This window comes from Rhinoraja longicauda, chromosome 12 (genome assembly GCF_053455715.1).
Source record: "Rhinoraja longicauda isolate Sanriku21f chromosome 12, sRhiLon1.1, whole genome shotgun sequence".
In the NCBI taxonomy this organism is placed as follows: domain Eukaryota; kingdom Metazoa; phylum Chordata; class Chondrichthyes; order Rajiformes; family Arhynchobatidae; genus Rhinoraja; species Rhinoraja longicauda.
In genome coordinates, this window is record NC_135964.1 from 26,997,042 (window position 1) to 27,023,539 (window position 26,498).

At 41.6% G+C, this 26,498-nt stretch overlaps 1 protein-coding gene across 5 annotated transcripts in view; it reads left to right on the forward strand.

The window, feature by feature from the left end:
- wbp4 (WW domain binding protein 4) overlaps positions 1–21,883 on the forward strand; it is a 40,892-nt gene extending 19,009 nt beyond the window's left edge. For 3 of the 5 annotated variants that reach the window (XM_078409261.1, XM_078409265.1, XM_078409264.1), the window contains exons 6-10: positions 11,485–11,555; positions 14,386–14,461; positions 16,879–17,096; positions 18,836–19,005; positions 21,011–21,883. In XM_078409261.1, the coding sequence (XP_078265387.1) occupies positions 11,485–11,555; positions 14,386–14,461; positions 16,879–17,096; positions 18,836–19,005; positions 21,011–21,212 (737 nt within the window). In that variant the 3' untranslated portion in view covers positions 21,213–21,883. The remainder of the gene's footprint in view (positions 1–11,484; positions 11,556–14,385; positions 14,462–16,878; positions 17,097–18,835; positions 19,006–21,010) is intronic. The other 2 variants (XM_078409262.1, XM_078409263.1) reach the window with 1 other exon arrangement.
- The last annotated feature ends 4,615 nt before the right edge of the window (positions 21,884–26,498 follow it).

Below are 26,498 nucleotides of genomic sequence, written 5' to 3' on the forward strand. Positions count from 1 at the left end.
ATATGACAGTATATTTATAAGAAACCATGCCTGTTGAACACGTGTCTCATTCTCCCAATTATGACAAAAATGGTCATTATTATTCAGAATTGCAAGCTTTTAAGACATAAATCTTTTGTTGCTTAATAAACTGAAAATAATTCAAAAAATCACCTGTTTTTATCATCTACCTTAAAATTCTTTTCTTACATTTTATTTTGTCTTTATACTCTTTAGCAGAATTGATACCAATACTTGGAAGCTGCTCTTAGCAACATAACTAAAGTCAAATCCACTCCCAACTGTTCTGTAATGAAAGCAGAAAATGCAGGAAACATTTGGCAGGTCAGGCAGCATCTGTGAAAAATAAGCAGAGTTAATATTTCAGCTTGAAGATCTTGATCAGAAAGGTTTTTGAGGGTTCTTCAAACTAAAACATTAATTCCATTTCTCTATCCACAGATCTGCCTAACTTACTGAGTGTTTCTAGCTTTTTCTTCAGATTTTCAACATTTGCAGTTTTTAATCTTCTACTGTGCTGTATTGAAATAAATAAATTGTTGATGTAATGCTTGAGAAACTGCTTATAGGACATGCTTTTCTCCAGTTTAACACTTGTGATTTGCCAGTTTTTATTCCTTCTACTGTGTTGCCTAGTTTTCATGTTTTTTTTCATGTTTTTCTCCATGGTAAAAACAAGGAAAAATACTTATTGAGGGCCTTGAACACCCCCTGTAGCTCTACACATAGATGAGGTGCCCTATCTCTCTCTTGAGTTATCCTCTTTCCCTTAATGATTATCAAATTTCTTTGTATAATCCTTAATTTTATATGCCAGAGCTATTTCCTGCCCTCTTTTTGCTCTCTTGATTTCCTTCTTACGTATGCTCCTCAGTCCCTTAACCCTATCCAAGGATACACTTGATCTCAGCAGCCTATACCTGTTCCAGTGCCTCAATTAAATATTTTGTGGATTAATTCACCATCACTCTCTCTGGACGACGGAACTACTGATTATTCGCCTCTTCCACAGAGATGTTCGCATGGTTTACTTTTGTCTCGCGTGAGGCTTTGCTTTCCATCTTGCCCCCTTCTGCATCATTGTACCTTGATCTCTCTCACATTTTGGCAAATTGGATGTATTCTTTGATTTGAAAGAGAGAATTTCAATGCAACTCACAAAGACTAGCAGCAGCAAAAGTCTCAGGTTTTCGATCATGTTTGTATTTCAGCATTTTTCTTCACCTAATTATTAGTTTAGTTACAGGCCCTTCGGCCCACCGAGTCTACACTGACCAGCGATGCCAGTACACCAGCACTATCCAAAACACTAGGAACAATTTACAATATTTATCAAAGCCAAATTAACCTACAAACCTGTACGTCTGTGGAGTGTTGGAGGAAACCGGAACACACGGGGAAAATCCCCAAGGTCACGGGGAGAACGTACAAAGTCCGTACAGACAGCACATGTAGTCAGGATCGAACCCAAGTCTCTGGCGCTGTAAGGCTGCAACTCTACTGCTGTGCTGCCATTCCATCTTCGTGGAACTTTAAAGAATCATAGTTAGTTTGCACAAAATCACCTTTCTTATGCACAGAGCTGGTCATTAGATTGTTGACTTTTTAATCAGCCACCACTCTAGCTTTTATTATGGCCATCTTTGCTTTGTTTTAATTCCTTTAATAATCATCGTGTCCATTTATTGCAAATCGATTCCATCATCTCGTATGCTCTATTTTTTTCCCTGGCTTGTAAACTGTGTTGCTCTGAATTTCACCCTTCAGTTTTTTTTAAACTTAATTTTAATTAGTAGCAACATCCTCACTAAATGTTGCTTAGTCTCACCTCCTCTCCATTTTTGAACTTGCCTTCAGTAAATATTTCTTTACTGAACAAAAGTTGTTCCATTTCACCAGAGTAGCTTGTGCAGAATTGTACCTGAGTTAACAAAGACTATGGTATTATGGTATTAATTCATAATCAAATGATGTAGTTTGATTTTTTTAAAAAGGTGTTTTATTTGAATTGTTATGCATCTGCATACCTGAATTGTGCTCACCCATTGCTTCATACAAGTTGTATTTGGGGGAATATTGTACAAAGTGCATGTCTGTAATATGTATCAAATACTTACTGGAGCTAATGTTCAGATAAATATTTCAAAGCATAACGTGTTAAAATCGAGGGATTTTCTTTTAATGTTGGCTGCCACACTAACCTCCTGAAATTATTTTAGTTTTAGAGATCCAGTGTGAAAACAGTCCCTCCAGCCTACCAAGTCCACCTCGACCACTGATCACCTAGTTCTATGTTATCCCACTTTTGCATCCTAGGGGCAACTAAGAGAAGCCAATTAACCTACAAACCTGCACCTCTTTGGAACATTGGAGGAAACTGGAGCACCCAGAGAAAAAGCAAATGGTCACAAATTCCACACAGACAGCACCTGCAGTTGGGATTGAACCCGGGTCTCTGGTGCTGTGAGGCAACAGCTGTACTGCTGTGCCTGCCTTATTATTATTGGAATGCACCCAGGAGGTTGGAAATCACAGTGGCATTGTACTCTAAGAACTTCCGAGTAATGTGCAAAATCTCTCCTTATGATGTCTAGCCCAAGTATTGCGCCGTGAAACTAACCTCTTTACTTCAGGGCAACATTTCAAATGTTCTCTCCTGCTTGATTTTCGGAGTATTTTGTTTTAGGGTCCCGGACACCAAACTGCATCTGAGGATATGTGCAATAAACCATCTAAAACCCGGTCCTTTTGTTTCTCCAAACTTGGTTCTGAAATGGAGAATGGGGCAAATTTGATATTTGCCCAACTTGCTCAACTTCAGCAGTGCATGGGAATATCTAAAGGCAATCAAGGACTCGGGGAAAACATGAGTTGGTAATTGTCAACATGGATTTTAGCTACTGTCAATGAATTCTTAGAAGTTAATAGTGACAGTGAAAAGAGTGAGAGGTGGTAGTGTTTTTCAGGTTGGCGACAAGTGGTGTGCCACAAGGATTGGTGCTGTTGTTTGTAATCTATATTAACAATTTTGATGAGAATGCAATTGGCATGGTTAGTAAGTTTGTGAATGACAGTGAGGAGCATTATCTAAGTTTACAAAGGGATCTAGATCAACTTAACTCTGACAAATGCAAGGTGCTGCACTTTGGTAAGTTCATAACTCAAAGGAGCAGAATTAGGCCATTCACCCCATCAAGTCAACTCCGCCATTCAATCATGGCTGATCTATCTTTCCCTCAACCCCATTCTCCTGCCTTCTCCCCATAACCTTTGCCACCCTTACGAAACAAGACTCTGTAAATTTCCACTTTAAAAATACCCAATGACTTCCACTGCTGTCTGTGGCAATTAAAATCCACAGATTCGCCACCCTCTGACTAAAGATGAACAAAAAATGCCAGAGGAACCTTGGTAAGTTAAACATAAAGTGCCGGATGAACCCAACAGGTCAGCCAGCATCAATCAAGGGAATGGAGAGCACTTCAGATTCAGCACTTTGAGTTAAACCAGGACAGCGCTTACTCAGATTAAATGGAAGGACCCCATAGACTGTGTAGAACAGAGTAACCAAGGGGCATAGCTGTATAGTTCCCTGCACGCTTCCGTTCATCAGTCAGGGTAGATGGGGTCGTTTCCATGAAGAAACCAGAGGAGTGATTGGGGAAAAGGCTGATGATGTTTGATCAGAATGTTTGAGTCTGCGAAGCTCTGGAAGATTCCAAAAATTACTATTGCAGAGAATGCAGGCAACTGCATGTAGAGCTGCTCGTAAATCCCAGAAAGATCCGTGCTATTGAATTTAAGTCTACTCTATTCCTTTCAAAGTGGCATTGAAAATATTTTACTTAATACTGCTTTCTCCCTGTGACCGTGTGACAATACCATAACCTAACTTGATGCTCTCAGAAGAAGCAATATGTTACACAAGATGTCCTTCTGGTCTATTTTCTCATCTTTTAAACCACTTGGCTGTATTATACGAGTTTTGTTTTCTTCATCTAAATCTTTTTTTACTTTGACAAAACTTTAGATCAGTCTTCGGTATCGATCTAATCACGCAGCACTAGGTGTTGTGTTATTTATCCAGTTTGTGTAGACTTTGTTTTCCTGGTCATGCTACGGTGGTTGTGGGAGATTTCGACACGCAGGTAGACTGGGAAAATCAGGTTGGTACTGGACCCCACGAAAGAGAGTTTGTAGTGTGTCTCCAGGATGGATTCTTAGAGCAGCTTGTACTGGATCCTACCAGGGTGAAGGCAATTCTGGATTTGGTGCTGTGTAATGAACCGGATTTGATAAGGGAATTCAAGGTAAAGGAACCATTAGAAGGCAGTGACCATAATATGATAAGTTTTAATCTGCAATTTGAGAGGGAGAAGGTAAAATCAGAAGTGTTAGTATTGCAGTTGGGCAAAGAGGACTATGGAGGCATGAGGGAGGAGCTGGCCAAAGTTAACGGGAAAGGGACCCTGTCGAACAGCAATGGCAGGTATTTCTGGGAATAATCCAGAAGATGCAGGATCATTTCATTCCAAAGAGGAAGAAAGATTCCAAGGGGAATAAGGCAACCGTGGCTGACAAAGGAAGTCAAGGACAGTATAAAAATAAAAGAGAAGACTTATAACAGCAAAAATGAGCAGGAAGCCAGTGGATTGGAAAACTTTTAAAGATCAACACAAGGTAACTAAAAAGACAATATGGGGAGAAAAGATGAAGTACGAAGGTAAGCTAGCCAAGAATATAAAGGAGGATAGTAAAGGCTTCTTTAGGTATGTGAAGAGGAAAAAATTAGTTAAGACAAATGTGGGTCCCTTGAAGACAGAAACAGGTGAATTTATTATGGGGAACAAGGAAATGGCAGATGGGTTGAACAGGTACTTTGGTTTTGTCTTCATAGAGGAAGACGCAAACAATCTCCCAGATGTACTAGGGGACAGAGGACCTAGGATGATGGAGGAACTGAAGGAAATTCACATTAGTCAGGAAATGGTGTTGGGTAGACTGATGGGACTGAAGGCTGATAAATCCCCAGGGTCCGATGGTCTGCATCCCAGGGTACCCAAGGAGGTGGCTCTAGAAATCGTGAACACATTGGTGATCATTATCCAATGTTCAAAAGATTCTGGATTAGTTCCTGTAGATTGGAGAGTAGCTAATGTTATCCCACTTTTTAAGAAAGGAGGGAAAGCAGGGAACTATAGACCAGTTAGCCTGACGTCAGTGGTGGGGAAGATGCTGGAGATGATTATTAAAGATGTAATAGTCAGCATTTGGATAGGTCAGGTTGTAAGAGGTTAGCATTGGATAGCAGTAACTGGATCGATCCAAGTCGGCATGGATTTACGAAGGGGAAATCATACTTGACAAATCTTCTGGAATTTTTTGAGGATGTAACAGGTCAAATGGACATGAGCGAGCCAGTGGATGTAGTGTACTTGGACTTTCAGAAGGCCTTTGATAAGTCCCACACAGGAGACTAGTGGGCAAAATTAATGCACATGGTATTGGGGGTAAAGTATTGACATGGATAGAAAATTGGTTGGCAGTGTGAACTTTAAGGAAATAAAGAGTCGGGATTAACTGGTCCCTTTCAGAATGGCAGGCAGTGATAAGTAGGGTGCCGCAAGGTTCGATGCTGGGACCGTAGCTATTTACAATATACATTAATGATTTAGATGATGGAATTAAAAGTAACATTAGCAAATGTGCAGATGACAAAGCTGGGTAGCAGTGTGAAATTTGAAGAGGATGCTATGAGGTTTCAGGGTGACTTGGACAGGTGGGTGAGTGGGCATATGCATGGCAGATGCAGTATGATGTGGATAAATGTGTGCTTATCCACTTTGGTGGCAAGAATAGGAAGGCAAATTATTATCTGAATGGTGTTAAGTTAGGAAAAGGGGAAGTACAACGAGACCTGGGTGTCCTTGTACATCAGTCACTAAAGTAAGCATGCAGGTACAGCAGGCAGTGAAGAAAGCTAATGGCATGTTGACCTTCATAACGAGAGGAGTTGAGTATAGGAGCAAAGAGATCCTTCTGCAGTTGTACAGGGCCCTGGTGATACCACACCTGGAGTATTGTGTGCAGTTTTGGCCTCCTAATTTGAGGAAGGGCATTCTTGCTATTGAGGGAGTGCAGCGTAGGTTCACAAGGTTAATTCCCGGGCTTGCGGGACTGTCATATGATGAAAGAATGGAGCGACTGGGCTTGTATACACATGAATTTAGAAGGATGAGAGAGGATCTTATAGAAACACATAAAATTATTAAGGGATTGGACATGCTAGATGCACAAACATGTTCCCGATGTTGGGGAAGTCCAGAACCAGGGGCCACAGTTTTACAGTAAGGGGTAGGCCATTTAGAACTAAGATGAGGAAAATCTTTTTCACACAGAGGTGTGAATTTGTGGAAGTCTCTGCCTCAAAAGAGAGTTAGATAGAGCTCTTAGGGCGAGCGGAATCAAGGGATATGGGGAGAAGGCAGGAACGGAGTACTGATTATGGATGATCAGCCATGATCACATTGAATGGTGGTGTTGGCTTGAAGGGCCGAATGGCCTACTCTATGTATCTATGTCGAAGGTGGACACAAAATGCTGGAGTAACTCAGTGGGTCAGACAACATCTCTGGAGAGAAGGAATGGGTGACGTTTTGGGTCGAGACCCTTCTTCAGACTGAAAAGTCACCCATTCCTTCTCTCCAGAGACGCTGCCTGACCCACTGAGTTACTCCAGCATTTTGTGTCTACCTTCGATTTAAACCAGCATCTGCAGTTATCTTTCCTACTATGCCTCTGGGAACCAAATCTGTGGACAGAGTTTGTCAAGAATATTATGCCATTTTGATGTGCAGAATTTGACGTGTTGACATTTTGATGTGCAGAATTTAAGTACTTACAGTAGCACAGTGGTGCAGCAGTAGAGTTTCTGCCTTACAGCACCGAAGACCCGGGTTCGATCATTATTACGGGTGCTGTATTTGCGGGGTTTGCACGTTCTCCCTGTGACCTCGTGGGTTTCCTCTGGTTGCTCCGGTTTCCTCCCAAATTCCAAAGATGTGTAGGTTAATTGGCTTTTGTAAATTGTCCCTTGTGTGTATGATGGAACTAGTGCATGGGAGATTGTGGTAGGCACAGACTCGTTGGGCCAAAGGGCCTCTTTCCATGCTGTATCTCTAAGATTAAAAAAAGAAAACGATAAGTTGGTGTTGTACTAAGCCATTTCATGTTTGGTGGATTTTGTGGTATCTGACAGTAGTTCTGATCAGCGTTGCATAAGTTTCAGATTTAGATTAGAGAAATACAGCATAGAAATGGGCCCTTTGGTCCACCAAGTCCACGCTAATCATCGATCACCCATTCATACCAATTCTGTTATTCCACTTTCACAATAACCCAGTTTTTCTTTAGATTGTTTAGAAAAGTACTGATTAGTATCCTGCTTTATCAAACTATTTGTAAATAGAGTGTACAGCACGGGAACAGCCTTCCGGCCCACTATGTGCATGGAACTATGATTTATGGTCATTACGGAGACTTGGTTGCAAGAGGGAGAGTACAGGCAGCTCCCTTATTCACACCTATTGTAAAACACATTGAGTGTAGACTTAAGGGATACAGCGTGGAAACAGGCCGTTCTGCCCACTGAGTCCGCGCCGACCAGCAATCACCCATACACTTGCACTATTCTTTTCACTAGGGCCAATTTACAATTTTTCACAAGCCAATTAACCAACAAACCTGTACGTCTTTGGAGTGTGGGAGCAAACTGGAGTACTCGGAGGTACAACCGAGGTACTCGGAGGTACAACCTGTCACAGGAAGGTACAAACAGCATAGGCAGTCGGGATTGAACCCAGATCTCGGGCACTAAGGCAGCAATTCTATTGCTGCGCCTCTGTGGTCACTGTTCCCAAAATGCTCTTCCACTTTCAGATGTGATAGAGGAGGAGACACAAGAGGTGGGGGAGTTGCACTGTTAATCAGGGAGAATGTCACATCGACACTCAGTTTGTCCAATGAGGCATTATAGGTAAACCTAAAAAATAAAAAAGATCTAATCACTTATGTGATTATACTACAAGCCTTACAATTGCCAGCGAGAGGAACATATCTGTAGCAGCAGCTTGTAGAATTATGTAAAAGCAAAAGGGTTGTCACAGATTGTGACTTCCCTAATATTGACTGGTACTACTTAGTTCAAATGGCTCGGGTGAGGCAGAATTGTTAGATGTTTTCAAGGGGGTTTCTTTAAATAGTAGGTAGATAGTCCAACTTGAGTAGATTCCAGACTTGTATGGAGTTGTCCAAGACTTTGCATCATTCTAAGCTTTCAATTTAACATTATAACATATTAATACATTCTTCTCATCAGATTTTTAAAAAGAAAAACTGACTATGAGCAAGTTGCATATATTTATTTTCTTATCATTTTTGCATACTAAGTAAATTTGTGAATTTATGCAGTGCATCTTGTTTAATTGCAGTATGTATACATTTTGAAAATAGGCAGCAGTAGTTAAGGCAAGTATTGGTAACGGTTTTATCCCTTAAGGTGGTGCACTATTTTATTTCATTTTTTTAAATTGTACAGGCAGTTTGCTATAATGCAATGGTTATGTTCCTAAGAAACCTCGTGTTATAGAAATTGTGTTTTAAAGACAATTGTGTAAATGGGGTAAAGGGGCTGGAAAGTTTTAGACTTGCAGTAACAAAGTTATTTCTCCAGGAACATTCTCAAAAATAAAAGTATTTTCAAGAGCAATGTTTATTTTTGTTACTGCAAGCTAAAAATACTAGAGCCCATATGTTGCATTGTTCAATTGCATTGCACAATTGCCAATAGAAGCAATTGCTTGTTAATTTTAACGCCCTCACGTTTTGAAACTGACCGTGTGTTCTTTAACAAACGATGGTGTCTGATTACAGCAGGGAGATTGCATGGAAACACAACAATCTTTTTTCTGCGTGTCAATTTTCAAAGTAACCTTTAAGTGATTCTCTAGTTCCCGATTGAAATAGTGTCTTTGGCCCTAGTAATGCAAATAGTGTTCCCTACTTCATCACTTGTGTTATATCCAATTCTTATTATGGAAGCACACACTACAGCATAAGTACCTACAGTGCCCTCCATAATGTTTGGGACAGACCCATCATTTATTTATTTTCCTCTGCATTCCACAATTTGAGCTTTGTAATAGAAAAAATCACATGTGGTTAAAGTGCACATTGTCAGATTTTATTAAAGGCCATTTTTATACATTTTGGTTTCACCATGTAGAAATTACAGCTGTGTTTATACTAGTCACCCCATTTCAGGGCACCATAATGTTTGGGACACATGGCTTCACAGGCGATTGTAATTGCTCCGGTGTGTTTAATTGCCTCCTTAATGCAGGTATAAGAGAGCTCTCAGTACCCAGTCTCTCCTCCAGTCTTTCCATGACCTTTGGAAACTGTTATTGCTGTTTATCAACTTGAGGACCAAAGTTGTGCCAATGAAAGTCAAAGAAGCCATTATGAGACTGAGAAACACAAATAAAACTGTTAGAGACATCACCCAAACCTTAGACTCACCAAAATCAACTATTTGGAACAACATTAAGAAGAAAGAAAGCACTGGTGAACTTACTAATCGCAAAGGGACTGGCAGGCCAAGGAAGACCTCCACAGCTGATGACAGAAGAATTCTCTCTGTAATAAAGAAAAATCCCCAAATATCTGTCCGACAGATCAGAAACACTCTTCAGGAGTCAGGTGTGGATTTGTCAATGACCACTGTCCACAGAAGACTTTTGAACAGAAATACAGAGGCTATACTGCAAGATGCAAACTACTGATTAGCCGCAAAAATAGGATGGCCAGGTTACAGTTTGTCAAGAAGTACTTAAAAGAGCAACCACAGTTCTGGAAAAAGGTCTTGTGGACAGATGAGACGAAGATTAACGTATATTAGAGTGACGGCAAGAGCAAAGTATGAAGGAGAGAAGGAACTGCCCAAGATCCAAAGCATACCACCTCATCTGTGAAACACGGTGGTGGGGGTGTTATAGACAATAGCCAATAGGCGCAGGAGTAGGCCATTTGGCCCTTCGAGCCAGCACTGCCTTTCAATGTGATCATGGCTGATCATTCACAATCAGTACCCTGTTCCTACCTTCTCCCCATACCCCCTGACTCCACTATCTTTAAGAGCTCTATCTAGCTCTCTCTTGAAAGCATCCAGCGAATTGGCCTCCATTGAAAGCATCCAGAGAATTGGCCTGGGCATGTATGGCTGCTGAAGGTACTGGCTCACTTTTCTTCATTGATGATACAACTGCTGATGGTAGTAGCATAATGAATTCAGAAGTGTATAGACACATCCTATCTGCTCGTTAAAACAAATGCCTCAAAACCCATTGGCCGGCGGTTCATTCTACAGCAAGACAATGATCCCAAAAATAACTGCTAAAGCAACAAAGGAGTTTTTCCAAGCTAAAAAATGGGTAATTCTTGAGTGGCCAAATCAATCACCTGATCTGAACCCAATTGAGCTTGCCTTTTAAATGCTGAAGAGAAAACTGAAGGGTGCTAGCCCCCAAAACAAGCATAAGCTAAAGATGGCTGCAATACAGGCCTGGCAGAGCATCACCAGAGAAGACATCCAGCAACTGGTGATGTCCATGAATCGCAGACTTCAGGCAGTCATTGCATGCAAAGGATATGCAACAAAATACTAAACATGACTACTTTCATTTACATGACATTGCTGTGTCCCAAACATTATGGTGCCCTGAAATGGGGGGGACTATGTATAAACACTACTGTAATTTCTACATTGTGAAACCAAAATGTATAAAAATGGCCTTTATTAAAATCTGACAATGTGCACTTTAACCACATGTGATTTTTTCCATTACAAATCTCAAGGTGTTGAGTACAGAGGCAAATAAATAAATGATGGCTCTTTGTCCCAAACATTATGGAGGGCACTGTATATTGTCCATTATAGCCTATTGGCTATTTTGGTTCAGAGCAATGAAGTTTTGTGTGTGCGCAGGTATGTGTGTATTTTCAAACTCAGTAAAGTAACCGCAAGATTTGCTGCATGTTTCCTTTTAAGTGTACTTAGTTTGTCAGACACATTTTTATAGATAAATCTAAAAGTCTGGATGCTCTCCAGTTTAAAGTTTGATTAGCCTTGAGTGACTTTTTGTTTTACGGAAGCAAAATGCGTGTGCCAAGTTATTCTCACAGTGAAACCTTGTGCTCGGTTAATCAGAAGTACTAAAGTTTGTACGCCATGGATGATTATAAAGATATATTAGAACTGTTCACTATGATTTAAATCAATTTTTTCATGGAGTGGTGTGCTTTTATATTTCAAAGGTTCTGCTAAAGCTTTGTATCCATATGGAAAAGGGAACTTGTAATATACAGTTTGTGTTCGGGCCAAGTACCAGTGAGAGACTCACAGGCAATTATTTCTTCATTGTACAGAATCACAATGGGAAAAGCCTGAAGGGTTCCAAGGGAGCTTAAACTTTGTGCAGAGTGAAGTTGCACAACAGGTACATTGTTGGTTTGGATTTGCCTCCCACATCATTGAGGGCTTTTATATCTGTGGACCAAAATAATTCTACATTAACCATTTTTTTGTAAATGAACATGCACTCCAGCAGTCGCAGTCCACTGCTTGCCAGTAGGTTCAATTCGTTTGAAGTATGGTACTCCTTATCAACTGAAAAACATTAGTCCATTTAGAGGTGCACCAACGATAGTGAATAAAGTCAGAGCCTTGGTTTATGAGGTTTGAGCAGGCAACATGCAGAGAAAACTGCAAATATTTGGTTTCTGTGAACCTTTCTAACTGTTTTCCAAACCTGCACTTTCAGATATCCTGTCTGCACATTGCACACGAGGCTGGTACATCATCACACGGTGGTGTGTGGTGCTTTCATGCCTGATGAGCGTCCAGTGCATATTACATTTTTCAGGAGAGAAATTTAGGGGTTTTTTAAGGATCGTGACTCATTTTAATACATCCTGGGAGAGAGGAACAAAATGCTCTTTTCCTTTCTCACGAACACATGGTTGGGTGCCAGGTATAGGCTAGATTTGGGGATATCGTAACACAGTTCAGAGTTTTGGGTGGGCAGCTGTATATTAGGCATGGAGTCATACAGCACGGAAACAGGCCCTTACGCCCAACTCGTTCCATGATGACCATGATACCCCATCTAAGCTATTCCCATTTGCCCTCGTTTTCCTTTTCTCCAGAGATGCTGTCTGACCTGCTGAGTTACTTCAGCTTTTTTGGTCTATCTTCAATTTAAATCAGCATCTACAGTTCCTTCCTACACATGTCATCTGGGATTACTGTCATGAAATTCTCCTTAATCAATAAAGCAACACCACCTCTTCTTTTACCGCCACCTCTCACTGGAAGTGTCCCTGAGTTCCCATATCCTGCAGAAAGAACATTCCACTGCCCTAGCTTTTATATTTACTGCACAATAGACAATAGGTACAGGAGTAGGCCATTCGGCCCTTCGAGCCAGCACCACCATTCAATGTGATCATGGCTGATCATTCTCAATCAGTACCTTGTTCCTGCCTTCTCCCCATACCCCCTGACTCTGCTATCCTTAAGAGCTCTAGCTAGCTCTCTCTTGAAAGCATTCAGAGAATTGGCCTCCACTGCCTTCTGAGGCAGAGAATTCCACAGATTTACAACTCTCTGACTGAATTTTTTTTCCTCATCTCTGTTCTAAATGGCCTACCCCTTATTCTTAAACTGTGGCCCCTGGTTCAGGACTCACCCAACATTGGGAACATGTTTCCTGCCTCTGACGTGTCCAACCCCTTAATAATCATATGTTTCAATAGGATCCCCTCTCCTCCTTCTAAATTCCAGTGTATACAAGCCTAGTTGATCCAGTCTTTCAACATACGACAGTCCCGCCATTCCGGGAATTAACCCAGTGAACCTAGGCTGCACGCCCTCAATAGCAAGAATACCCTTCCTCAAATTTGGAGACCAAAACTGCACACAGTGCTCCAGGTGCGGTCTCACTAGGGCACAAGACCAAGGAAGATTTATGAAAGAAAGGTGAGGGAAAAAAAACACCAGCAGTATCTTATCCCATCACCACCCTTGTGGCCAAAGCATCGTCCTTGCTCTCCACAAAGCACTCTTGACCCAAAGCCTCACACTTGTCCTGTACAAAGCTCAAGCCAAAGCCTTGCACAAAGCACTTGATCTCCATACATCCTCATCCAACCCAGCTGTTCCACTAGTGTCTACCTTCTCTTTTATACACTCATTCAGAGCAGTCACTCTGGGATGTTAATTGCTCTCATCTGCAAAACTGAACCAACTGAATTTTGTGATCACCTTTGTCAAATAGCATGATAGATTTAACAAAAATGTAAATTTATTTGAGCTGGATCTCATGAAGATGCAGTTTGTATTCCAACTTCAAATGTGAGAGCAGCATATAGAGGACGGGTTTTTAGTTGCTGAGTGATTAACTATTGTGATGGAATTAGATCAAAGTTCAAATGTTGTGCATGTTATTTTTCATAATGTAATAGGATTAATCTGACATACATCAAGAAATTGTGTTGTCTTTTCAGATGGGACTCCAAAATCTTATTTTGTCCTATCAGATGCTTATAAAGGTTTCATGACACTATTTGAAGGGCACATGAGTTTACCCAGTGTTTAGCCTACATTTCCTCTTTTACAAATAATTGCACCTCCTCTAAACGCAGACGATTACAGTTGTGATATTTAAAAAACAATTCATTGGCTATGATGGACTTTGAGTGGGATACTGAACACATAAATCTTGTTTAATTTTAATCCATATCCATTTTAGTTATGGTTTCATGGTCTTGGATTGGGCCTTATCCTATTTCATAAAGGAAAAATACATGCAATTAACATTACAGATCTTAAGGTTATTAGAATTTCATGACTTGCACTGGACAATATATTTCATCTTCTTTATTGCTGTGCTGATAAACAAGCCAAGTGCCTTTTGACAACTGTATTTATTACAGCACTGATAATAATTGTGCTGGTTTGAACATGTGCTTGTCATGTCTCACACGGCAGCCACGGTCAAACAATCCATACAATGTACACATTCCTGGACATACTCCAGTTTGTGAGAGTCTGAAGAAACAACAGGGACAAAGGCAAACAGAATGAAACTGGAACTGAGTACATTTTGCAACAGTTTGTTTAACTCATTAATGGCCAGATATGGATTAATTGAAATATAAATATTTTTGTCAGATTGGTGCTAATAGTTTTCATCACAGTAAACAACATTGTTTACATGATCATAAATGTACCTGGTCTCATTCTTCGCATTATTGCATTCTTATCAGAACCTGTCAGCCTCTTCATGGGTAGAAGAAGCTACTCCAGAAGGCAGCACCTACTATTACAATCTTATAACAAGAGGTATGTATACTGATAATGAATTGTTCATAGGAGCTTCTGTAGGAAGAGTAACCGTTAACATTTTAGCTTTGCTAGGTGTTTCCAGCATTTTTTTAAATGTTGGATTTACAGTATCTGCAGTTCTTGTTTCCATTTGTTATTTATGTTCCACCCTGATAAACAATTTGATGACAAATTCTAGATTATAGGGTATGAATTTTCACTTTAATGTTTGCCTCTTGTTTTTTCGTGAACCAAGCTTCAGATAAACTAATTTACTCCAATGTTCCAGTCTCCTAACCAGGCTACTGATAATGTAGAACGTTTCTATTTGCGTGGTCTACATTGTCTCCCTATATTTGACACACTGGCTGAACCAAGTGGACACGGCAGATAAGGACCACTGTGGTACAAGAGCTAAATATTAATCGGGTAATGCTGCATGTCTTAACAGTACATTTCCATCTCTTGTACAACAAAGGCAAATCTAGCTGTTGAATACAGGCTTGATGGTTATCTGAGGTTAGCTGAAGCGGTGACTTGAACTAACCATCTAGAGACCTGAGTTCAGCTCCCATCAAGGCAAAACTGAAAACGAAATTTGGGTTAAAAGAAATCTGAATTTTTATATTACACTAGTATAGTAATGGTGACCATAAAATGACTGATTGTCACCATTTATCATAAAAATCTATCTGGTTCACTAATGTCCTGTTCAGGAGATGTGTCATCCTCGAACCATCTGTTTCATATGTAACCCCAGACTTGCAGCAATGTGATTGTGCTTTGGTGCCCCTGAAATTGTCTAGCAAGTTACTCCCTTGTATCATAAAAGCTCCATGCATGATTAGTGGTTCAAGGGGGAGCAGTGGTGTGGCTGCTGCCTCACAGCGCCACAGAAACGGTTTCAGTCCTGACCTTGGGTGCTGTTTTGTGGAATTTGCACATTCTCCCTGTGACCATGCGGGTGTCCTCCAGGTACTCCAGATTCCTCCCATCACCCAAGGACGTGTGGATATGTAGATAAATTGGCATCTGTAAATTGCCCCTAATGTGTAAGGAGTGGATGCGAAAGTGGGTTAACATAGAACTGGTGTGAACAAGTGATCGATAGTCATCGTGGGCTCGTGGAGCCGAAGGGCTTGTTTCCATGCTTCTATAAACTAAACCAAACTAATGATGATTGAATACAACCTCATTAATATTTTGCATCATACAGCATGGAAACAGGCCCTTCAGCCCAATTCGTCCATGCTTTATCTAAGCTAGTCTCATTTGCCTGGGTTTGATCCTTATCTCTTTAAACCTTTCCTGTCCATGTATTTTAAATGGCGCTAGAGTATCTGTCTCAACTACCTCCTCTGGCTGCTCATTCCATGTACCCTCGCACTTAACTGCTGTAAACTCCATTAGTCATTCCTCAGTCCACTTGCCCAACTGATCAAAATCCTGCTATCCAAATGCATAAATATCTTATCCTCAAAATCCTCTCCAGTAACTTGCCTCCTACCACAGATGTTTGGCTGACTGGTCTATAGTTCCCAGGTTTTACCTTGCAGTCATGGCTAAATAGAGGCATAACGTTAGCCATCCTACAGTCATCTGGCACCTCACCCATATCTAGCAATGGTTCATATATCTCAACTAGGGATCCTGCAAAAAAAATTTCTGCCTCTCACAGTGTCCTTGGATCTTGCCCATGAACACGCCCAGGAGTTTTATCTACCTCCATATGCCTTCGGATGTCCAGTACCTACTCGACCATAATTCAGACTGTCCTCAATATTTTGCCATTGGTGGTTACAAGTCCTTGCGGAGAAACACGATAAAAACAGAGGAGAAAAACATATTGAGGACCTGCCCATTTCCTGCAGCTCACAACATAGAGGACCACTTTGGTTCCTGAGGGGCCTTATTTTCTCTCTAGTTACTCTCTTTGGCTTAATGTATTTATAAAATCTCTTTGGATTTTCCTTTTTTTTCTGGCAGAGCTATCTCCTACCCCCTTATTGCCCCCTTGATTTCCTCCTTAAGTATGCTCCTTAGTCCCCAAAGCTCTTCCAGAAATCCACTGGATCCCAGCTGCCTATATTTGGACCATCCCTTCTCATTCCTGACCAGGAACTCAATTTCTCTCGATATCCAGGCTTCCTTACTTCCAGTTGCCTTGCCCTTCACTGAAAAATGAACAATACGTGCTCTGGCTGTTAGTGATGCCCACACCCCAGAAAATAAATAAAGAAGCAGCTCAGATAACTTACCCAACTTGAGCCAGCTTTAGTTATCCCAAATTTGTTGGATACACATGACCCACTTAAATAAAAGATGTGCGCTTAATACATAATGTGTATTCGAGCTTTGTCAAGGAGCAATCTGTGCATACCTGATTATTGGTATTTATAGTTTGCACTAAGAGTTTCATTTACACTGCCTCTTAGCATCGCAATGGGAAAAGCCGGAGGGCTTCATCGCTTCTAGTGAATGCTCAGATGCAGCATGCAAGGATAAGACTGAGCCAGCAGGGTCCACAAAAGAATTCATAACAGAGGAACATTTTGAGAAAAACACTGAAGATTACTCCCCTGGAGAAGAGGACCAGCTGCCTAAAGACATAGAGGCTTCCATTCCACAAAGTGAAACAATCGCCTCTCTCCAGGTACATGCTGCAACCTCAACCATAAAGTATCTTCAAGATTATTAAACCATGCAGAGATGAGGTAAACCTGCAAAGTCCTAGTGCATCTGCTGCATGGGGGTGCATCTTGACTTCCAGTTTTCCCTGTTTCCATGTTGTATGTTTTCCCTGTGATCGCATGAATTTCCTTGAAGTGCTCCGATTTCCTCCTAAGTCCCAAAGACCTGTAGGTTGATAGAATTACTGATCACTGTAAAATGCCACCAATGTGTAGGTGAGTAGTAGAATCTAGGTGTTGATGGAAATGTGGGGAGAAAAGGTTATCAGGAAATGGGATTGTCCTGTGAGCCGGCATTGGCTCAGTGGGCAAAAACAATTTCCTTCTATGTTAAGGAAATAGATTAAATTAATGAGACAAAAATTCCAGGACGATGTGCATCCCAAGGTTTTGAAGCAGGTGGTCCCAATACTGATTGTCAGTTTCCAAAATCCCATTGAGTACAGTTCAGACAAATTGGAAGGCAGTAAATAATTAAAAGAAGGAGAGGAGTTTGCCTGACATCAGTGGTAGGGAGAAAAATATAATCTATACTCGGTAATGGGGCATTTAACAGATAATTGCATTGGGAAAGGCCAACGTGAATTAACAAAAGCAAAAATCATGTTTGACTCAGGATTTTGTTTGACTCAAAACCTCCACATTCTTCCTGTATTGGGGTGATCAGAACTGCTCGAAATACTCCAAATGTGGCCTATCAAAGTCCTATAAAGCTACATCATGACTTTCATGCTCTTATACTTAATGCTCCAACTAATGAAGGGAAGCATACCCTGTGCATTCTTTAACACACTCTATTTGTGTTGCCACTCTCATGGAGTTATGGACTTGGTAAGCAGTTATGAATCCATACAATCAAGTCACTGTTAGTCCCTTGCATCTTAATCTTCTGGATCAGTCTATCATGGAAGACTTTATCAAATGCCTTACTAAATCCGTGTAGGCAATATCCACTGCTCGACCCTGGGATCCACAACTGGCTTGTCGGGAGTTTTAGCAGAAGGCAGGTTCATCAAATATTTGGACAAATAAATGGGCCATAATTAAGGAGCATAAGGGTGACACTGGAGTTGGTAGTGCGATTGATAGAAAATCTATTCCAGGCTAGAAATAGTAATGGACTAATCAGGTGGTCTTATAAAGAAGTTGCAAATGGCATTTGTGGAGGGCAACCAACCAAAGGAATACACAATAAATGATAGAATAGGAAAGTATCAGGATCTCAGAATGCATGTGCACAAATCCAAAGCGTACCAGGGCAGGTGATAATGCAGTTGAAAGTGAGTTGAACCACCACTGAATTACTACGTATGATGTAGGAGAGATTCAATGGAATTAGATAGATTTTGCTGGGTTTAGAGAGTTACCATTATAAGGTGAGACTATGAAAGCTGTGGCTGGCTTCTTTGGAAGACATGGGGAGAATTGAATGTAGTGTATAAAATTGAGTGGCCTCGATCGAGTAAATGGATCAAAAATTAGATCAATGTGATGATTGGAAGGAAGAATTAATTATGGAGATCTGCCTGAATTAGTGGTGGTGGCAACAGAAACTCCTCACCACATACAATAAGTACATGATTGAGCACTTAAGCTGCTATATAACATTCAAGGCCACAACCAAAGAGTTGGGATGAGGGAAGAACTAAAATAGATATTTTTTGCTTGGCATAAACATAATAGTTATCAGTTGTGTTTGCAGAAGCAAAATGTTGCAGGAATTGAAAGTGATGCAAAGTCTGAAAAAACACCCGATACAGAGGTAGAAATCACATTGCCCCAGGATGAGCATCAACAAGAAGCAAAAAAAGCCTTCAAGAAGAAGACTGTAAACCCATATGGGGAATGGGAAGCTGTAAGAGCGGAAGAAGAGTGAGTAGCTTATCACCAATATCACTAACTTTCCAAATCCATGTAATTGTTGAAAGAAATGTACATTTCCATCCCATTTTTGGTCCATTTTTGTTATGGGTTCCAAGGCATTCCATTTCTTCATGCATTGATTAATTTAACTGTAAATATTTTAACGTGCCCACTTTTATGTTGCCAAACATGTTACATTGTGGTCATCAGGTAGTGATCGGATGATACAGACACTGCTGAAGGTACTCTGCTTACCTGAACCACCTGTTAAATGAACTCATTTCTGTAATTAGCATGCCAGTGTTTGCATATGATTGAAATCAGTTGATCACTTTTGATGTTCTTGAATGATGGTAAAAAGGATCCATGTTAATAATTTTTAATTTCAATGTCATATAACTACTGAGTCTTTCTTGCAGAATGATCAGCTTTGACATGTACAGTATAGAAACAGGCCATTCAGCTCAACTCATCCATGCCAACCTAGATGTCTACCTGAGCGAGTCCCATTTGCCCAGGTTTGGCCCATATATCATCCACGTACCTGCCCAATCTCAGATCCCTTTTAAATCTTTCCCCTCTCATAATAAATCTATGCCTCCTAGTTTTAGATTCCCCTATCCCATGGTGACCATTCATCTTATCTAGGGCCCTCATGATTTTATAAACATTTGTAAGATAGAGAACCACCGGGTGGCGCTGCAATGGCTGCCTCGCCAACAGTATATCTCCTCCTTTTCTTTGTTTTTTAGTGTGTTTTAAATGTATGTTTTAGTGTTCTTTAGCTTTGCTTTATGTGGGGGGTGGGGGAAACCTTTTTTTAAATCTCTTACCTTGAAGGAGATGCGATTTTGTTCTCTTTTTTTTTTTTTTTTTTCGTATCGTATCTCCATCCGCATTGCGGCCTAACATCGGGGAGCTAGAGGCCTCTTGCTGGGGATTGACTTTGGGAGCTCCAACCGCGGGAGCATGCGGACAACATTGTGGAGCTCACGGTTGCTTGGCTAGTGATCGACTTCAGGAGCTCCAAGCCGCAGGAGCTTCGACCCCCCCTGACGTGGGGGCTTCGATCACCGGCCTGGGGAGCTTCGAACGCCCCGACTGCAGATGGTTCGACTGCCCTGTCCGAGGGAGAATAAGGAGTGAGGAAGATTAGACTTTATTGCCTTCCATCACAGTGAGGAATGTGGTGGATGTTTATGTTAATTTTTATGTAGTTGTGTGTCTTGTTGCTTTTTTTTAGTATGGCTGTATGGTAAATCGAGTTTCACTGTACCTTAATTGGTACACGTGACAATAAAATACCCTTTGAACCTTTGAAGATCACACCCCAACCTCCTATGCTCCAGGGGAAAAGTCCCAGCCTTTTCTATAATTGGTAACCAGCTTCCTCCCCAGCCACTTGTTAAGCTTGGCTGATTCTATAAAATTGGAGATTTGAGCGGGACGTCAGTGTAGCGATGGGTAGGGGCAGTCTAGGCTGTAGGGAACCTAAAAGGTATGTATAAAAGTAATGTTGCAGTGAGATGGTCTTTTTCTGGACACCAGAACAAGTTCATCATGGCAGATATGCAGTCATAATTTACACAAGAGCCAAGAGAAAGAAGTTGCGGATAAAATTGTGAAATCCAGAGAAAATTGATCTCGGGGCAGTAAATATGGGCAGTGCCATTACCTCTGGCCATTTGTAGATTATGTCCTATTCTGGCCAACTGCCCATATAATCCAGATTGGTTCACTTGCTGTTTTAAAAGATTATCAATCCAGTCATTGGCTTGTTGCTGTTTATGCATTTTATTGCTGAGTGCTGAATAGTTGATGCTTTGATAATATTATAACAGAAATTAACGCCTTTTCTGGTTGCTCTGAGCCCCAGAACATTCTTGAGGTTAAGTACGGTGCTGTGGAAGTATTAGCTTCTCAGATTGGTCGAACCTTTGCTGAAGATTTACTGTTGGAACGACTATATGCAACATAATCATTGTGGGCTTAAAATTTTCCCCTTATTTTACAGAGAACAGATAGACCTGCAGCTGCCTAAGGTAGAGTACGCTGCTCCAATAGTGATTGATGTAAGCCACGAACCCAAAGTCAAGTTTAAACAGAAAGAAATAACTTCACTGGGAAGCGATGCAGGAGGAGAGACTGTGTTTAAAAAAAGGAAAGTTGAAAATGAAAAAACTAGGAACTTTCGGCGAAAAGGGAATGATAACTGAATTTCTCAACATGTAAAGCAGAAATATATACAATGCTAGGAAGGAAATGCAGATGCTGGTTTAAATCGAAGATAGACACAAAATGCTGGAGTAACTCAAGGGACAGGCAGCATCTCTGAAGAGAAGGAATGGGTGACATTTTGGGTTGAGACCCTTTTCAGACTGATGGTCTGAAGACGGGACTGAAGAAGTCTGAAGAAGGCTCTCGACTCGAAACATCACCCTTTCCTTCACTCCAGAGATGCTGCCTGTCCCGCTGAGTTACTCCAGCATTTTGTGTTTATCTTCAATATACAATGCTATCTGGCTTTGTATTCTGTAGTAAAGATAATCTTTCTAGACCTTCGGTTAGAATTCATTACCTTGTTTGGTGTAAAACTGCATTATTTTTTAGTAAATAAAATGGATATTTTTAAGTTGGTATTGTTTTGAATTAAGTTGGGAAGTCTGAATCAGAGCACAGGAACTGCAAATCATTATTTCTGTTCTTATTCACGTTTCTACCTAATTTGACAGTGATTACTATTTTGTTTTGCTGATTTTTTTTGTTGACGTTGTTTTTTTGATGTACTAAGTATAAAAGAAAATAATGTATGCAGTGATAGCTTATAAATTGAATAATAGAGCTCTGCACTATGTTTTGTGGATTTAATAAATTTTTGGACATCGCATATTTACATAAAGTCCTTACATAAAGTAGTTCACAATATTTTCAAATGCACAAGTACGGTGAGATATGGGTACAATGCAAAATATAGCTTGCACCATCAACATGGGATATAGACTCCGAAACACACAAGAATATAAATTGTACCTAAATTTTAAAAGACAGTGAAAAGTAAAAACTCCAAAAATAAGACATTTACATAACTTCTGTAGGTAAAGGTACAGTTGTTAATAATAAAACTATGAAACACACTCAGTATTTGAGATCTTATTGTGTGCTAATACAGGTACACCACCGATTGTCCTGATCCCGACCTCGGGTGCTGTCTATATGGAGTTTGTACGTTCTCCCTGTGACCCCATGGGTTTCCTTCGGGTGCTCTGGTTTCCTCCCACACTCCAAAGACATGCAGGTTTGTAAGTTAATTAGCTTGTATAAATTGTCCCTGGTGTGTAGGATAGAACTAGTGTACAGATGATCGCTGGTCCATGCGGTCTCGGTTGGCCGAAGGGCCTGTTTCCACGCTGTATCTCTAGACTAAACTAAATAGATTAAGCTGTCGCTATTTTTGAGTACTACTGGTAAGACACACATCATTGATTGCAAATGGATTTGCACACTTTATTCTAGCATCGTCTCAGTGGGCCGAATGGCGTCCTTCAATGCTGATCCACAACAAATCCTATCACCCCACATATTTTCCTTAACATGCTCTCTCCTCATTCCAATTAACCCACCTAGATCAAGGATAGTGTGCAGAGACCAGTTAACCAACCAATCCTCACATCTGGGATGTGGGAGAAAACCCAAGGAAATCACTGAGCAGAGAGAAAATGTGCAAACTCCACAAATGATTAATGGTCTGAGATAGCAGCTCTATCGTGTCCACAATTTGTTGCTTGATTGGGAGATTTGCGTGAGACATTTTCAAAGTAATGAACAAATTTGGATGTGAGGAGTGGGAAAGAAATCCCTTTTTGTGTTCCAGCGTAACAGAGTTGACCTTTTAAATTAAAACCTTAGTTACAGCTTATCTGCACCGATTTTTCAATCAATCTGTGACTGAAATTTTCATCCATATCATGACTATCTCTGGTTTTAACTATTCTAGTTCCTCAGGTCAACAAACTCTTACCTATGCCTCGCACTGTTCAGTTGGTTCATCACACTTGTGTTTGCTGACTTGCTTTAGATTCTCGTCTGTCTATATCACAGTTATGTATACTGGCACCCGTGCTTTCCAGTCTCTCAGTCTTCATTGCCTTTCCATAAATCTCCATCTGGCAATCTTCCATAATCCCTGTACTTTCCCAGTTCTGGTCTGTTAACCAACATTAATCCCTATTTTCATTTCCCTACTAGTGTCAACCATCCTTTTGATGCCGGGGCCTTAAACTCTCAGATTCCTTCATAAACACCTGAATCCTCAATCTGCCACTTTAATCAAACATTTATGGTTTCTCCTTGTGGCTGGTTTTGACCTCCTCCCCATAAACTACTTCAGGGCATTTAACTTTAAAAACGCAAGAATTTTGGGGGTCTGATACAATTCAAAGCTGAGATGTTTTTGCAGTCTCCTCATTTTTCAGCGTTGCTTCTTGTGAAGACCTGATGTTTTCCTACAGGATGTCAGTTCAAGAACTGTGGTGACCCTAGGTTTGACAAGTTTAATAGAGAATTCAGGAGACTGTAGGCCAGTGAGCCTCACGTCAGTGGTAGGGAAACTTGGAGAGAATTCGTGGATGTAGGATTTACTCCTATTGGGAAGAGAATGGGCTAATTAGTTAGTGATGGCACGACATTGTACGCGGCAGGTCGTGTCTCACCAACTGGATTGAGGTGATGACAGAGACTGATGAAGGTAGGGCAGTGGATGTTGAATGCATGGATTTTAGTAAGGCTTTTGATAAGGTCCCTCATGGTAGGCTAATCCAGACAATTAAGGTGCAACCGGTGCAGTTCTGCAGGGATCTGTGCTGGGACCTCTGCTGTTTATATATATAAATGAACTGGACGGAATGTAGATGGGTTGGTGAGTAAGTTTGCCGACGACATCAAAATTGGAGGAATTGCAGACAGTGAAGAATGCTATCAGAAGATACAGCAGGATTTAGATCAGCAGCAGGAATAGGCAGTGAAATGGCAGATGGAGTTTAACCTGAGCAAGTGTGATGTTTTGCACTTTTGGAGTTTGAATGTAAGGAGAATGTACACAGTTAATGGCGAGACCCTTAACTGGATTGATGTGCAGAGGGATCTTGGAGTGCAAGCTCACTGAAGATTGTGGTACAAGTGGTAAAGAAGGCGAATGGTATGCTTGCCTTCATTGCAGGAAGTCAAGATGCAGCTCTATAGGACTTTGGTTAGGCCGCATTTTGAGTATTGCATGCTCAAAATGCTTCACGGTGGCGTAGCAGTAGAGTTGCTGCCTTACAGAGTCGGAAGCCAGGGTTCGATCCTGACTACAGGTGCTGTCTGTACGGAATTTGTACGTTCTCCCCGTAACCGCATGGGTTTTCTCCAAGATCTTCGGTTTCTTCCCACACTCCAAAGACGTACAGGTAGGTAGGTTAATTGGCTTGATTTTGTGTAAATTGTCCCTAATGTGTGTAGGATAGTATTAATGTGCGAGAATCGCTGGTCGGTGCAGACTTGGTGGGCCGAAGGGCCTGTTTCCGCACTGTATCTCAATTAAACTAAAGCATGCAGTTCTAGTCGCCCCATTACAGGAAAGATGTGGAGGCTTTGAAGAGGGTGCAGAGGAGGTTTACCAGAATGCTACCTGGATTAGTGGGTTTCAGCTACAGGAAGTGGTTGGATAAACTTGGATTATTTTCTCTGGATCGTCGAAGGTTGAGGGGAGATTTGATACAAGTTTGTAAAATTGTGAGGCAGAGATTGGGTGGTTAGTCAGATCCTTTTTCCCAGGGTGGAAATGTCCATCACAAGAAGGTATAGCTTTAACATGAGGGGGGAAAGTTGAATGGAGATGTGCGGGGCAAGTATTTTTACCTGGAATGTATTGCGAGGGGTGGTTTCTTCCCCCTCTACCCGCTCCTGCGCCCTCTCCCTTCTTCCCCCTCCCCCTCCCTTCCCCGTCCCTACCTTCCATCTTCTCCCTCTTCCTTCCTTTCTTCTTGCTCCCCTTTCTCTCCCTTCCTTTCCCTATTTGTATCCCCTATTTTTCCTCCTCCTCTCACAGCTCTCTGTTCCCTTCTCCCCACTTTTCCTCTTTCCCTTTTTTTCCACCTCCTTCCCCATCCACTCTTCTCCATTCTCTGTTCCTCCTCTTTCCCCTCCCTCCTGTTCCTCCCCTTCTTTGCCCTGTTTGCTGTCTGACCCACTGAGTTACCTCCATTGGGCGCAGATGCAGCTTTGACAGAAAAATTGGGAGTTGGGGATAGAGTCTGCAGGAGGCAGGGTGGGAAGAAGTGTAGTCTAGATAGATGTGGGAATCAGTAGGTTTATGATATAGATGTCAGTCAATAGTCTATCTCCTGTTCTGGAGACGGTGAGATTCAAGTCCCAGTTGCTAAACACTAACTTCCTCTCCCATATTCCGCTTGGGCAGCTTACAACCCAGCCAGCAGTTAAGAGTCTAGATTTTTTTTCTTCCTTCAAGTAACCCTTGCTTTCCTTCTCTCTCTGTGTCCCTCCCCCACCCTAGTTCTCCGACTGGTTTCACTGTCCTGATTCATTTTACTGATTATGTGTCTTATTGTCACCTTCCCCATACTAACAATGAACCCTTCTACATGTCCTTGAGCACCAGAGCTTTGATCTGTCGTTTTCACCCTTACCCTACCAACTCTTGTCTCCCTATCCCTGACTCTTAGTCTGAAGAGTCCCGACCCGAAACATCACCCATTCCTTCTCTCCAGAGATGGTGCCTATCCCACTGAGTTACTTCAGCATTTTATGTCTATCTTCGTTGTAAACCAGCAGCTGCAGTTCCTTCCTAAACACCTCTTCCTTCCTCGTCACCCATACACCTCTTCCCTCCTCCCTTTCCAACCTTCTCCATCCTCTTCCTTCCCCCTTCCCCTCACCCTTCCCCCTCCTTCTTCCCTTCCCCTTCTCCCACTCCCTCATCCCCCCCCCTCCTTATTCCTCTCCCTCCCGTCCCTCCTCACCCCTCCCCTTCTCTCTTCCCCACTCATCTCTTAATCCTCTCCCCCACACTCCTCCATCCTTCGCTCCCTCACCCATACCCCCTTCCTTTCCCTCTCTTTCCACCTCACCCTTCCCCTATCACCTTCCTATCCCCTTCTCCTTACTTCCCCCTTTCCTGTTCCCCTTCCATTTCCCCCCCTTCTCACACCCCTTGCTTCCCCTGCCCTTCTTCCTCTTCCTTCCCTCCGTTCTCCTTTCCTCCCTTACCTTTTCCTTCTCTTCCCCTCCCCTGCTTCCACCTGTTCCCATTCTCTCCACTTCCCCTCTCCCTTCCTCCTCTCCTCCCTCTACCCCCTCTTTCCCCACCTCCTACCCACTTCTCTTCCTTCCCTCTCCCCCTTCCTTCCCACTTTTCTCCCTCATCCTTCCCATCCCCTTCCTCCTACCCCATACTTGCCCCTTTTCCCCTCTCCCCTGCTCTAATTCTCCCTCATTATCCCTCTTTC